At 42.1% G+C, this 15,375-nt stretch overlaps 1 protein-coding gene across 5 annotated transcripts in view; it reads right to left on the minus strand.

Annotated features, from left to right (window-relative positions):
• The window catches only part of LOC311267304 (voltage-dependent T-type calcium channel subunit alpha-1I-like), a 170,389-nt gene that overhangs the window by 112,842 nt on the left and 42,172 nt on the right, over nt 1–15,375 (minus strand). For all 5 annotated transcript variants that reach the window (XM_084370313.1, XM_084370312.1, XM_084370311.1 and 2 more), the window contains exon 2: nt 14,792–15,056. In XM_084370313.1, coding sequence (XP_084226439.1) covers nt 14,792–15,039 — 248 coding nt within the window. In that variant the 5' untranslated portion in view covers nt 15,040–15,056. The remainder of the gene's footprint in view (nt 1–14,791; nt 15,057–15,375) is intronic.

The following is a 15,375-nucleotide window of genomic DNA, read 5'->3' on the forward strand; positions in this document are numbered from 1 at the left end:
TGCTATACGCGGCACTATAATCACCATCTCATCACTTACTTTGTCTGCTGTTTGTTGCTGAGCACGTAGTACTCAGTGGGTTTTCAGACCCTTTTCTCTGAAAGCCGCCGCCTGCTGCAGCCAAAATGACACTATGAGAGTGGTGAGAGTGAACCGAAAAATCAAAGTTGTGGCTGCGCAGCTAAAAAATGAGCTGAATCTCACTATAACGCTCCAGAAGCAGATTCAGGTGATAATTCACCGGAGCTTAATCACTGCGTGTGACTGCTTACATTGTATCTTGATATATTGTCAGAATATAGCTGCTTTAAACTTGACTGCATTTTACACATTTGTAAAACCTATTACTGCAAGCTTAGCCGAAAAGTTTCAGTTCACTTTAGTGGTACTTGGTTTATTTGTCTTTAAAAGCTTTCTTTATGTTGACTCGCCAGCACCTTAATCCAGCCTCTCTCCTCTGCCACCCAGCCTCCCGCACCTCTGCCACCCAACTCAACCCTGACGGCCTGAGCCAGCCACCTGCGTAAGAGTCCACCTGCACCACCCTGCGAGCCACCTGCCTGCGCTCGAGCTCACCACCTCTACCTGCCAGTGATCAATAAATTCACCTTTCACATATACTCACTGTTTGGCATCAACTTTTGGGTCCACCTGTTCTACTACAACCGTTACACTTTAGTTGCAAAATGTGTATAGTAATTGTGCAGTACACCTCTTAGTGGTGGTGATATTTAAGTCATGGGACCGCAGTGTCTGTCATTTTTACACAAACATTACAACAACATTGGTTCATCTGATATCCTTTTGAAACCATTCCCTTTTTTAAATAATGGGGATCTCAAGTAATTTATAACAGTTCTTATGCAATTAATCCAGCACAAGCAGGAGACTAGGAGATACACAGCAACCCAGGGCATCAGGGCGTATCCTCTCGGCACCGCATGCATTTCTTTTGCATTCGATACGTCATTTGGTGTGTGATCTCTTCTGTTTGTCCACTCGAACGTCTCTGCACGCAGTTCGTTTCTAACTTCATTTAGCTCCTCTCCCTGCTCCTCAGACCTTCTGTCTTTTTTTGTCCTGATCTCGGCGTTACCCTGCCCTCCCTCCCACTCCCTGTCTCTCTCCAATTCACTGTGGGAGAGGTCTGAAGTTGCAGTCACCAGAGCAATTAGAGACTTCATGTTCCTCCTCACTGTCAAGAAGAGGCAAGGATGCACACACACACACACACACATACACATGACACACACGCACGCATGCACCACCCGTCCTCTGCCGTCCTCGAGCACTGACAGGCACTGGGCAAAAGTTCACTCTGCCACTGTGCTAACTATCTCCCTTTCTCCTCCTCGGTCTCTCTCTTTCCCTCCTTCACGCTGTCTCCTTCTCACGCTCTGCCTTTTCAAGAAAAGTGCCAACTAGCAGTCCCTCGCTTCTTGCCCTCCCTTCTCCCTCTCCAAGGGCTATCGTCCTTCTCTTTCGTCTCCGTCTTTTCTCTCTCTGCTTTATCTGTCTTTCAGAGAGACGTTACAAGCATGTCCTTCACTCCGTGTCTCGCTTCAGCGTCTCTCGCCAACTCTCCGTCCCGCCCCGTGTATCTGAACAATAATTACCCCTTCTCATCCACCAGCTCCATATTCCTCCTCCCTCCCTTTATCTTTCCGTTCTCGTCTCACACTCATTTCCTTCATTCTCAGTGTCACATGTGTTTGCAGTACATTTGTACGTGTCTGCGCTGCTCATTTTGCCGACTCCGATACAGGGTGGAGTGTGTGTACACATAAAGTGCTGGAAAATCACCTGAAAATGAAAACTGCCAAACTTCATTTCAAATCTCCAATGAGTCCACTCTTCGGTCTCTCGTTCCTCTATTCCAAATCAATTCAACGGAAATGAGCATCAACTCGAATTGAAGAAGTCACAAATCACAATAAGCTTCCTTATCATGTCATTATGAGATCGACAGAATGGGCTTCTCCTCCACTTGAGTGCTCATCTCTGACTTTTCCCCAACTATTAAGGCAGTCTTGAAATGATTCTAATATCAGAGCGCCTTGAAGAAATTTAATTCCTCCATCTGTCAGCGCCGTGAAACTCGCTTTGATCTCTCTCAGGTGAGCACCGGCTTGGCCATAAGCCTCCGACTCCCTTTCTTCATCAGAGAGGCCTCGGATGGTAATCTTACATCGCAGCCATTGTGGGTTGGTGGGCAGATGTGCGTCCCAGTGATGGAGGAAGTATTCAGATAGTAAACAGTAAAGCGGTGTTAGTAAAAGTACTAAAACCACACTGTAAAAATACTCTGTTACTCAATTAAAAGTCCAAGTATTATCGGGAAATTGTTGAAATCTTAGAAAACATGTTGATGTGTTCTCTAAAATGTTGTGTTTTCCAAAATCGTTGTGTTTGACAGGAAGCAGGATGCCTCTGTAAACGGGGTGCACGCTCTATCAACTGAGCTACTGGGTTGCCCCAGAGTACATCTTTAAAGCGACCCCCCCAACCTGATGGCGACCCGTGAATTGGTAACGTAACGCCGATGCCACATATAGCCTCGACACAAAGACAAATGCTCAAAGGCGCTGAAAGGGCGTGTGATCTGCTGCTGTCCTTGATATTGTAATGAGTCTTCTTGGTCTGCTAATGCGCTCATAAGTAATCATTACTGAAGGGCAGACCTCAAAGCCCGCACAGCGAGTGGGCAAATGGTTCCTGCCCAAACATACTGATGATCAATCAAAAAGCAGAATATTCATAAACATCCCTCGGTGACGCACGCTCCACTCACACTTCCTACAAACCTACGAAATAAGACTCAAAGTGCTGTCAGGGTTCATGACAGCTGTTTGTCCTCCTCTAGAAAACATCCTGTTCTTTGACTCAACCTCGCTCGTTTACCTCTGCAGCCAATGCAAAGTGAAGTTTCATAATTACCCGAATTATTCTATCACTTAAAGCAGCCTCGAGTCTGCAAAAACTGCACACGCACTTTCAAAACTTGTTCAAATATTATGATTCATTTGGTTAGAGGCTTTGCTTTCCCTCCCTAAGTCCTGACTATCGCGTTTTAGAATTAATCGGCTCCTATTTGCAATTAAAAATATATGTCTATAATACTTTCGGTGGACTGACATGTTTAAGCATGCTGCAGAGTTTTCTCTTCATTGCTGCGATAGCATTAGCCAAAGGCGAAACATGGCCGAATGTATTCTGAAAAGACAAAATGTATTCTACAAAGTAAGGACACACTGTGAGCTGTCACATTTGATTTATTAGTAATTCTGTCTGCTGGCAGTTTAGCTTCCTTCAAGACAAGAAAATGTGGAGTAGAATAATTATTGCTTTGCTTATCTGTAGCTGTCTTTACAGCTGCCTCTGGTAATAACCATAGAATTCATATTCCAGCTAATAACATGTAAGCTTTTGTTGCTTTTGTTCCAATCCCTCTGTTTCAAGGATGGTGCCACGGAGCGCTGCCCTTCTGTTCAGAAGGAGCAGAAGAGACAAAACTCGAGTCCGACTAAATATTACATATTTTTTAGTGCCAGACATGAACTTCTTTTCTGTCTTTTACTCGAGGCTAAGCACCGGCCTGTCAACAATTTATTTCCATTTTGTAATGAATAAACTCTAGCATCACTTTAACCAGAGAAACTTTGGATTAATCATTCAGTATGAATAATCCAATACATGCACATACACATAATGTACACGCTGAGCCAGTGCACCATTGAAGGAGATAAATTAAGAGTGAATAGTGAAGAAAAGAACAACATGAAATTGGGAGCAGACCTGGAAACAGACTTGAAAGCTGCCAAAGGTTCGACCTCTATCGCTTTACTGAGTTTTAATGTTCATGTGCCACTTAATAATCTGTTTATCATTCATTATTAAATAGGAGGAACCATGCTTGTGTCTGCAAATGAAGAAAGGGCATTTCTAGGCAATTTATTAATTATTTATAAACTGTAAGAAATTGCTTGGATGGGTGGTGCAGGAGGTGGGGCGGGTATCTTTATTTATTTTTTTTTAAAGCCCTCTCAACCTCATAAATAATTTTTTGGACCCTTCCTCACCCTTAACTTAAAAAAAAAACTGCTTTAGCATTCACTTCAAAAATACCTCAAAATACTGTATTTACAGAATGGAAAATTTGACAAAAAGGTGAAAATACAGCCAATATTTATTTATTAATAGTTAAACAGTTCTGTGGCATGAACACCACAATATTTGTCAGTGCACCCCAAATGAATCATGAATCATATCATACATAACTATCTATTAGATCAGATGGTGTTGTTGCCTGATATGCATGAAATCCAGTCCAAGAACTATGTGATGCCGAGTGGCAAGTCCAGTCCAGTGAGAGACGTTTCAGACTGCCGTTTGAAAAGAGCAGTTAAAGCTTCATTATGTAGAAATTGGCACAGTTTCTGAGTGCAACAACATTGTCGCAGATACAAATCCCGGGTCTCTAACAATTTGTCAGATGTAACGTAGGTGCCAACTACAAACAAAACAGTGTTATGTGTTGAAAGCTTGTATGTTGAAGTAAACGTGTCTAACGCTGTGATCCCACCCTCTCACCGAAGTTACATAGAGCAGAAACAAGTGATAAGGAGGCGGAGTGGCTGAGACAGAGACACCATTCACCCTATTACAAGACACTGTACCATCAAAATGACTTTGAAGTTGTTATTTGAAGGGAAAAAAGTTACATAATGTTGCTTTTGCCTTCAGCGGAGATACGATTCTTGACTGAGGACTTGCGAAGGTCCGTTCCTCACTTGACCCGACTCAATTTGGGCTCATTTTTGCATTCACTCTAACTTCTTTCAATCATGTATCCAATTTTTTTTTTTTTTTTTTGAGGGGAAAGGGTATTTGAAAATTTCAAATCTGCTCTGGTGAATTTTTTGGAGGTCGGCAGCACAGAACAGACGAACCGCAGTGCAGAATGACTCATACAATTTATATAGCACTTTGTGGATAATAGATGAGAAATAGCAAACTACAAAGCACTCACTTGGATAAAATGTACCCTGCAGTTAGTGGTGATGGAGCCATTAAATGACTTATTAAATTCTCTCAAGAGTCCCAGTTTGTGTAAAGCAATATATCTGAGTTGAGCTGACATAAAAAGGAAGACATGATTCTTTTATAAGTTTAAAAAAAATAAGGATGCAGGAATGGGAAGATGACGGACGGAAAACAAAAAGAGAGAAAAAAAGACCAGCTTATATTTGTGTGTGTGGCGAGCGTGTGCATGTGCTTTTCTGTTTGTGCACCTCTGACATTTATGTGTGCAGTTTATCCAAAAGCAATCTGCCCTGCCGCTCCTGAGTTCAGACAAATAGGCGCTGCTGTCTAAGGTATTGCTGCAATACACGGAGCAGCACATAGCATAAGATAGTGCCGACGCCGTAGGTGTATAATGTCAGTAAGCCATCTGAATGTGATTCTCCTCCGGGAATGTGGCAATGAAACTAGTTATGGCTGCAATTCAAGAACGTTGACTATGTAATCCATAACACAAAAGCGGGGGATCATAACACACACACACACACACACACTGAAGCATGTATTGATGCAGGCACATAGTATTTGGATAAAACACATGCAGTCATACAATAGCAGCAAACAGGAAATAAGGCACAGTAATGCCAGTTTAGGTGAACTGTCAGTTGACATTTCCCAAACAGCACTCCTAGCTTCTCTAAATAGTCAATAAGCGTGTCTAAGCCACAGACTGAGTGGTTTCTAATTTACTGAGTGTGCAGCTGCAGATGGTCGTGAGACTGCTCACAAACACACTGCATGTCCGTGAAGAGGCGGACCGAGTAGCTGCACGGTGAAGAGATTCTGTGGTGAATTCACATGACATCATATTAGTTGTCATATGTGTAGTGCTGCTGGAGTGCACCGCGCAGCTTGCATGATCCAGTTGAAAATCATATACATTTTAAGGGCTTGAAGATCCAGTCATCAATAAAGCGTCTGCCATGCAAGACAGCCACAAAACAAATAAGGAAAAGACAAAACAAAAACCAAAAAGACAAAACAAAAATCATCATTGCCTCATTATTCTCACCATGGTGAAGTCATGCGGTCAGATATAACTGACTAATGTATGTAACTTGCCACAGTATGAGCAGTGGTTACTTGACATTCGAAACGAGCCTAACCGTGTGTGCATCACTGTTCATTATGCGAAAAATATTATGAGGAATGCTGGCTAGGCACATTTCAGTCTGTTTGCCCCATCTACCCTTTAAAGACTTTTCAAAAAGCCTGATTTTCATTCTGGGAATATAATTGCATATGTTCTGTGAAACGGGGGTGTCCTTTTCAAGTCCAGGGAAATAAACAAAATGAGATGAGCGAGTAACATAATGCAGCATTACTCACACTGTTTCAGTATTCCTCTTTATCTTTTAGCATTTACATACTGCGAACTCACAGCTGCCACAGTGTAAAAGGCACATGTACAGTGCAACTGAACTACTATGAAAGAGTAATGCATGTGAAAGAGGTCACACAGAGTGTGTATGCACTGAGGCTTGGTACTACATAGTCATTAGAGTCACTTTAAGCCCTTCATCTCTTCTCCAATGTTCCCCTCTCTTCTCGTCTTCCTCTCTCACACAGTGCAGGCACTAATGGAGTTTGGACTGGACCTGAGGGAGAAGAGTGAGGGGAGATGGGAAGGAGAGGAGAAGTGAGAATGAGTGATGAGAAGGCGGGAATTATTAGAATCAGTATCGGTGCGAGTATTAACATTAGCAATGGGATTTATGTTGGAAGCATAAGCATTAGTATTCTAATGAGTTTTATTTATCCTGAACTGAGGTTTGTCTCATTAATGTTTGCACCTCTTTTAAAAAAGGAGGCTCTCCCCGGGGTAAAAGGACAGCAGTTCATACTTGAAGCGGAGCCTCATTAAAATAAGTGTAACACTCGCATTATTGCACAAGATGAAGGCGTAAATGGAAATCTGGGAAGAGACAACATCCCGAAGAAAGGGAGAGCTGATGCTTCGAAGGAGCGATTTAATTCGTGAGTGAGAGCAAAATACAAAGAAGAAGCAATGACAGAAAACAGACGAGAGAACAAGCGAAGGAACGATGACAAATCAGAGAGTGTCGCTGTGAATTAAAGACAGCCTTTTTGATGTTCTTTAATAGAACGTCTGTCAAAACAAGCGGAGCAACCGTTCTACATCTACACGCACACACACACATCCATCAAGTGGCACACCTCACAGCAAGTGTCATCACAAAAGAAAAGACATCAGTCTACCGTGTAGCCCTACAGCAACTTTTGCAGCTAGAGCCACAGAAAACAGAAGGGCAAGGAGCAAAAGTTGAGACAAAGAAAGAGAAACCCGCAGGAGGAGGGAGAGCAGGGAGGTGAGAGAGAGAGAGGGTAGGTGATGTGTCCCAGGTGTGCGCTCTATCCTCAGCAGTAGTTAAAAGCAAGGCACGGCAACGCCTCAGCCATCCGTCACCATGGAGATAACAAGCTGTCAGGGCCGGAGAGGATCACGGGCCACAGAGGCCGGTCACTCTGCTTGAACACCGCAGGAGCCAATCAGAGGAGAATCGAGAGGGTGAGGTAATGTGAGGAGAGGGATGGATACTGGCATCAACTCTTCAGCGGTAAAAGGAGAAGGAGCTGATAGAAAAAGAAAAAAAAAAGCAAAGAGGATGAGGAGGAGAGAGGTGCAAAACATGCGAGAGTGGCCGGAGGAAGCTCATTTCAGGGAGGGGAAAAATAAAGAAATAGACGGAATTTGGAAAATATAGCGAAGAGCACGCAGCTGTAATGATGTTTAGACGGGGGGGGGAAGACAACCGCCGGCGCCCAGAGCTATACATCAGTCAATGCTCTTCGACTAAACAACTCATATACACACGCCAGCACATTTCCTCTCTGAAATGCTGCATGCTGGGAGTAATTACCTGGTATTTTCACTTTGAAAATGCATCTAAAAATTGCTCCTGCTTTGCAATTAGAACCCGCAATTTGTGAGTCCGTGCAGAAAAGATGCAGTCCGAAACAAAACACAATGTTCAACGGAGCACAACACAATAGCAACGCCTCTTACATATGCGGATAAAGCTAAAATACACAAAAGCTGCAAGCCAAAAAAGGGACAATCACATAAGACCCCATAGTAAACAGGTGTTCCTTGAAACAAGCCAGTATATCGCGCTTATAAAAATGTCTACTGGGGTGAGTAACTGTTGACAGGTGAGGTTTCAGTGAATACGGTTAATTGCGCTATCTGAGGTATAATGGAGTGCAAGTGACCCGACGTGTTCTCGTCTCGATCTGCAGAATAAAGCGCTGATGAGGGATAATCGTCTCTGCGAAGCTAAGACACAACGCAACACACGTCTTGCACGCAGAATTATAGTACTTTCTCCTTCTTCCATATGACGGACTGACAGGATAAAAGCTACGACCTGTATTTATCTGAAATTGTCCTCTCGAAAGTGGCATAAAATTGAATTACTCGAAAAAAAGTACATTAAAACGATGCATAGTGCTTGACTAAATCAGTCAGTGTGTGCGCACACGCACCAGAATACCATAGTAGGCAAATATGTGCCTTTCAATGCACTGTAATGAATCCATCAAAGGTGAGTGGGACTGTGATGGGATGCACATCTGATCTGCTATCAGCATTGACAGGGAGTAACAGCTGCTGTAGCGTCTCTCCGAGTACGACGTGAAGCAGAGCAGAGAGCAGAGCTTCTTCAGATTGAGAGAAAATGTCAAAATAAGTGTACGATAGAAAAGTGGAAAATGAGGCTTAACGTGTGTCATGTGTCTGGCATGAGCAAAGGACGTGAAGGTGGGAAAGGAGGCGACAGAACAATGTAAAAAACATACTTGAAAATTATTAATAAGGTGTATTAAAGAGGCAATATGTAGGAATTCTTGTTAAAAATGTTCAGAAATTATCAAGACAGTGTGAATAAACAGCAGTTCTGATATTATGACGTCTATAAAATGGGTTGCAGAGATATCTACTGAAGTTAGCATGCTAAACAGCTAGCCCCAATACATCCTGGTCCAAAGCTCTCGTGTTAGCCGTGTAAACACTAACACTCCCCTGGTCCCAGAGCTCCCAGTCGAAACCGCTAGCTGCACGGCTAACTGAGCTTAATATCTAAGGCAGCTGTGGTGAGCAGCAGTTAGCGGTTACTCTGATGACATGCTGCTCCCTATTTGTTTTGATTATGAATTTTACAGGTGGCCAATTCTTACATATTGCACCTTTAAGGCATACATAAAAACTCTTTGATATGTGTGCGACGATTTGTGCAGGATAAAAAGCCACCCTTTCCTTCTCCCTCATTATAATATATATAGAATATATGAATACGCAAATAGACCCGCCTCTAAAAATCAGATTTTTTTTAATGAAAACAGCCTTCTACTGTCAAACTCTGCACGTACATCACTCTATAAAGTGAAGCTCAAACATTTAGCTGTCGGAACAAGAACAAGAACATATTTTTGAGTGTGTGTGTGTGTGTGTGTTTAAAATGAGTTGTGTTTAAAATGAGTTTTGAAAACAATGAGAGAAGGATTAGGGTTTGTCTCTGCTGTATGGCACATATAGAGTGTGAATGTGCACTCTGCAGTGCAAGAACAATAGGGAGCGGGCGAAGAAGTGTGTGGGGTGAAATATAGAGAGGTGCTCCAGGTGCTCTGCTGCAGGCAAGCGTGGGAGAGCATCACTGTGTGTGTGTGTGTGTGAGTGTGAGTGTGAGTGTGTGTGTGTGTGTGTGTCACTGAATGCCTCTCACAGCTACTGTGTGGTGAACAGAATTATTGATCTGCAAAGAGATGGTGAAACATCCACTCATTGCCCCCTACACACACACACACACACGCACACATCTACAGTAGACAAAATCCACTTCAGATAAACTGCACTGAGTACAGGCCAAACACTGTTTGATGACGGTGAAATGAGGCTTATCTTGTCATGTCATCTTATCATCGCATCACTGTGGTACGGCAGCACGCTGCGTAATCATCATCAAAGACTTCAAAACAACACCAAAAGTTGCTGTGCTCATAACCAATCCAACACATCTATATATACAGTACTGTCTACTCTAGTGCGATCAATACACACACTCAAAGGGGTACAGATAGTTGTTCCAGTGCATCAAACATCACACACCAAACTCTTGCTCCAGTTCAAGTCCTACACACACAGTAGATAAACACACACACACACACACACACACACACACACACACACACACACACACCATCCTAGTCCTACACAAGCAAAGGCACAAAGCCTGTGAATATGCTGCCATCCCACACACACAAGGTCACGCAAACATACACAAACACACACCTGAAGTGTTGGGAAGGTTACTTTTGAAACAGAATGTGGTTATAGGTTTCTATTTACCCTGTTCAAAATGTAATGGGTACTTCATCAAAGTAATGTAACTTATTACATTTGATTACTTTTTGGTTAGTTAAAAAAAAAAAAAAAAACAGTCCCAATTCTCTAAAATTCTCACATATTGCACCTTTAATACTTATGTCACAAGACTGCCAGACCAGGAGGTGGTGCAAATGTAAAGAAAACAACCAATCAAAAACAATGCTCAATATTTGAGCGCATATCGATGAATGCAGCCTGTCTAGATAGCTTCTTGTAGGCCCTCCAACCACTGATATGATATTGTCTGGACATATGCTAAAATAAGTCATTTCTGTGCTGTAAATACTGTACATGCAAAGCAACAGAATTATTTTTATCGAAAAATAATATATTCAGACGTAACGTCTTGGTAATCAGCAATATTTTGATTAGAAACTGTAATTTAGTTACATATTTTTTCTCAGTAATTGATGACAATTACATTCATTTTGAAATTTCATTAAGTTTAATTACGTAATTGAAACCTGCTACTCCCCCAACACTGCACACGTCAGCTAGCTTAAAAAATATATCAACTAACAAAGTCACATTAAGCAACAGTAACATTTTACAAATCAACTGGTGACTGAAGAGTGTGTGTGCGTGCGTGTGTGTGCGTGCGTGTGCGTGCGTGTGTGTGTGTGTGTGTTCCCAGCTGATTCCATGACTGTAAAATCACCTCAACTACGTCCCTCAAACCACTACACACAATCCTTTCCCACAATCACTTTATATTCATCCAGCACCTTCTTTCTCTCTCTTACACACACAAACATACACGCACACAAACACACACACACACACACGCACACACACACACACACACACACACACACACACACACACACACACACACACACAGGTGTGTCTCTGTCTCTGTTTTAACATGCTTACAGTGCAGCCACCTTGGGCATCCAGCAACCAGTGAGCTGCAATAGAAGTTAAGGCGATGTGAAATAAGATTTGGATAGTGTGTGTGCAGTGTGTGTATGCAGTGTGTGCGTATGGGCAGGCATGTCTGTACCCTGTGGCGTGGGGCCAACTGAGAGTAGCAGAGCTGAGCCATTAGCAGGCAGTGTAAAATCCGTCTGAAACCTCTTTTCCTCCAAACATCAAAGATGGAGTCTGAAAGGCAAACAGAAAGTGGTCTCTCCGTCCAGTTTTGTCTGTCTGACTGCCGACACTCTCCCTCTGTCTTCCTGATTTTCTTGCCACCCGTTTGTCTGTCTGTAATACAGTTTCTCCTCCCTGCGTCAAATCTTTTCAAACTCACAACTCACAAGGCATTCCTTTAATACTTTAAGAATAACAATTTCACAATACACAAAAAAACAGTCTGTTTACATTCAGACCTTTGCTCAAACTCAACTCAAATCATTAACACTGACCTCCATCATTCATTCCTTTTTTTTTTCTCTTTTCATATTTTACTTGAATCTCTTTGGTGTTTTCAACATTGAGTTCCTCATTTCACAACCTTCAATTCTCTCCAATCAACAAAAGGTACCACCAAACAAAATCAAAGTAATGAGTGTAAATTTTTTTAAAGCAGCTACGAGATCTTTAAGTTGTTATTGATTCTGGCGGCCCCTGTGGACAAAAGCGGTATAAGCACCACCGCCTCCTGTGGTGAAGAACTTGAACTTGAAGGAAGGCACGACATATTTTGAATAGTATTTTCCCTTTTTACATACAGCTGTTTGGAGGATGCATGGTGATGAGGTAACATATCTATTTGTAATATGACAGTGGAACAAAGTCTTCAGTTTCAAAAGCAGCAAATAACTTATTGTAATGTGTATTTGCATTACTGAATATATTGGAGACATAGTGTATGGATATATTATTAGGACGAAATTCATGTTAAGTTCTCACTCTTCTTATTTCCTTTTAATTGGGACATTTTGGTTTCATAACAGGAAATAGGTTTGAGCCTAGAGGACATAACCAGGAAACAGATGTCTTCCTGTAATCAAATTATAATTGCTTGATTCTGTACAAAGAGAATGTACACTCATACTAAGTTTCAGTTTTGTTGCAATTAAACTCCTTCGAACACACAAGCTGCAGTCTGTATTTTTTCTTGAAGAATGCTTTCTCTACAACATAAATTGGCGTCACAAACAGGATTGGACAGAATTTGATCAGAAGTAGTATCTTTAAAATAATAATGAAAAAGGATCATTCGTTCTAAGTGAAAATGTGAATATCTGTGAGTGCATACGTACTGTATAGTATTTAATTTTCTAAATTCTTGCCACTTCTACTTAGTCACTTTAGGGAGTGATGTAAAGCCAAAGTCTTCTGTGATTAGTTGATAATATAAAAGTTATAATTACTGCCAAAAAAAGTACCCTCATCAACTATTCAGGCAGTTGTTATGAGAGAGAGTAATCCTGCAATCTTAAAGAAGCTTAAGTCATTAGGAGAAGTCTGTCTGGCACCACACAGTGCAGATTGCAATCCTTCATTAGTGACAGGAATTAAAATTTGCATCTTTTTGTTTTGTTGTTAAATTATAAAAAGAAACAAAATCTTATTTCCCCTTTGAATATTTGCCACATACTAACAATTAACATGCCAAGTTTTGAAAGTGTGGTTGCAATTAGTTTAATTTTAAGAACAGTTATATAATGGATGGATGTTTACTTTATGATATATTGTTGGAAAAGTCACACTCGCACTCAAAAGTCCTTGCAATGTGTCACATCATATATTTATTAGTAATACAGTGTTTGTTTTGCCTTTGCATGTGAGGCCTAAAGAGACATAAAAACACAAATAGTGAAGAGATTGAATTTAAAGGAGACATTTTGTGCTTATTTTCAGGTTCATTATTTTATTTGATGTTACTACTAGAATAGGTTTACATGCTTTAGTGCTCAAAAAACACATCAGTTTTTCTCATACTGTCCAGTGCAGCAGCACTGTATTCCCCCTTTGCCTGAAACGCTCTGTTTCAGCTCCTGAATACCCAATCTGCTCTGATTGGTCAGCTCAGCACTCAGACAGCACCACTAACAACAACAACAGAGCACCTGTGCTAAATCACTTCTTACATGGCAAACTGGCCATATAGGCATAATTTATCTAAATGTGTGACTTGGTGATGAAGTGTGATGTCATGAAGTCACAGAATTAAAGGCGGAACTACTGACGAGGCGTTTCAGGGGCAGTGTTTTGACCTTCTTTAACTCTTTTACATGCACAAGAACCGACATAAAACACTGAAGGCAAGGACAAAAAACTAAAAAAGCATAACAGAGCAGTGCATTTTCAACATTTGATGAAGAGGTTGTGCAGCATGCATTACCTGCTATGACATTTGAAGAAACATTTAAAGTAAAAAATAACATCCTTAAAAATAAATGCACTACTAGCTTAACAGCAGTGAATGAAAAAGTGCCAAAAAAGCTTGAGAGGCTAGTTGCCCTGAAGGCTCAGCTGTTCCTTACACAGGACAATAATAAGTCATGTGTTCAGAGAGATTTGAACCGACCGACTGACCAAGCAAACATCACACTGCCATCGCAATCCTCAGAGCCCTGCACTCCGACTAGTGGGAGTAAATAGGGCCATAGTCATATTTTACTTGTGATGTACACACACATTCACACACATTCCCGCAGCAGCCAGCCCAGTGTGGTCTTGTCGGTCCCTAATGTGAAAGGATCATCCTTAGTCCCACCGCGACTGTCAGTGCAGTCCGCAAACAGACAATCGCTTGTTCTGGGCGCAAAGTAAAACCACACACACACACACACACACACACACACACACACACACATTCCATTGTTCAAGCAGTGCAATGCTGATCACTGCAGTTGGAGTCGTATGAGGATGTCAAACACACTTACTTGGAGAAGATTCGGGGACGTCTGCTGTACTGCAAATCCGCAAGATAAAGGAGTGAGGGTGGATGGGAGGGTGGTCGGAGTCAAGATGGATGAAGATGTATCAAAGGAACGCAAAACAGACAAAAGACAGAAGATATCACAAAGAAGATAAATTGTGACTCTGCGAGAGTGGGTGATGGATTAGCGGCGAAAAAAAAGGCTCTCAAAAAAGAGGGACAGGATACAAAGGGGAGGGAAGCACTACTGTTAGATGAGGAGATGAAAGGGTGGAGGAGTGAGAGGGACTGAACGCTACACGAACGGTGTGGCAATGAACAGAAGAGGCTAAAAATGTGGTTAAAAGTGGCAGGTGCAGATGTTTAAAACATCTGTGAAATGCGGACAGGTAAACAGTTAGAGACTGATGAAGGTTTGGTGATAAAGATTGTCTTCGAGGTTAAAGGGGCCGGTTCCGGCAATGAAAGGATATGGGCTGGAGACCATCCGGATGCACCAGTTGCGAGGACAGGTGGTCTGCTTCAGGCAGAAGAAGACCACAGGTGCCAGCTCTGGGAAGGGCAGCACAAGGGTGCTCAGGTCACTGCCGATACTGACATCATCATCCGGACCCACTTCCTCGATGATGTCGTCAGCATGCGCCGAACCGTATTCCTCGCTCTGCCCTGGCCCTGCTGAGGAAATGCTCCCCAGCGGCACAGGACACTCCTCGCTCGTCATGGCAACCCAGCCGAAATCTGGAAGGCAACAGGAGATGACAGCGGGATTAGAGGAATTAAGTGATTATCACATTTGTTTGACACATTACAGATCTCTGAGAGACTGAAAAATGCCTGCTTTGATTTAATTAACATGCAGTATGTGCACTGCAGCAAATAAATATTAACTGAATGTGTTTATTCCATGAAAGTTTGATCGGGCAAGCGGGAATTTGCCTCCGCAGTCACTCCCACAGACCACTAAACCACCTCGTGTCATAACATCACCTCACAACTCACAGATATTTAATGCTTGTCGTTTTCCAGACCCCAAAGGCCCCATTAGTTTCTCACCATC

The sequence above is a fragment of the Pagrus pagrus genome (genome assembly GCF_965226575.1).
Source record: "Pagrus pagrus genome assembly, chromosome: 13".
Taxonomy (NCBI): domain Eukaryota; kingdom Metazoa; phylum Chordata; class Actinopteri; order Spariformes; family Sparidae; genus Pagrus; species Pagrus pagrus.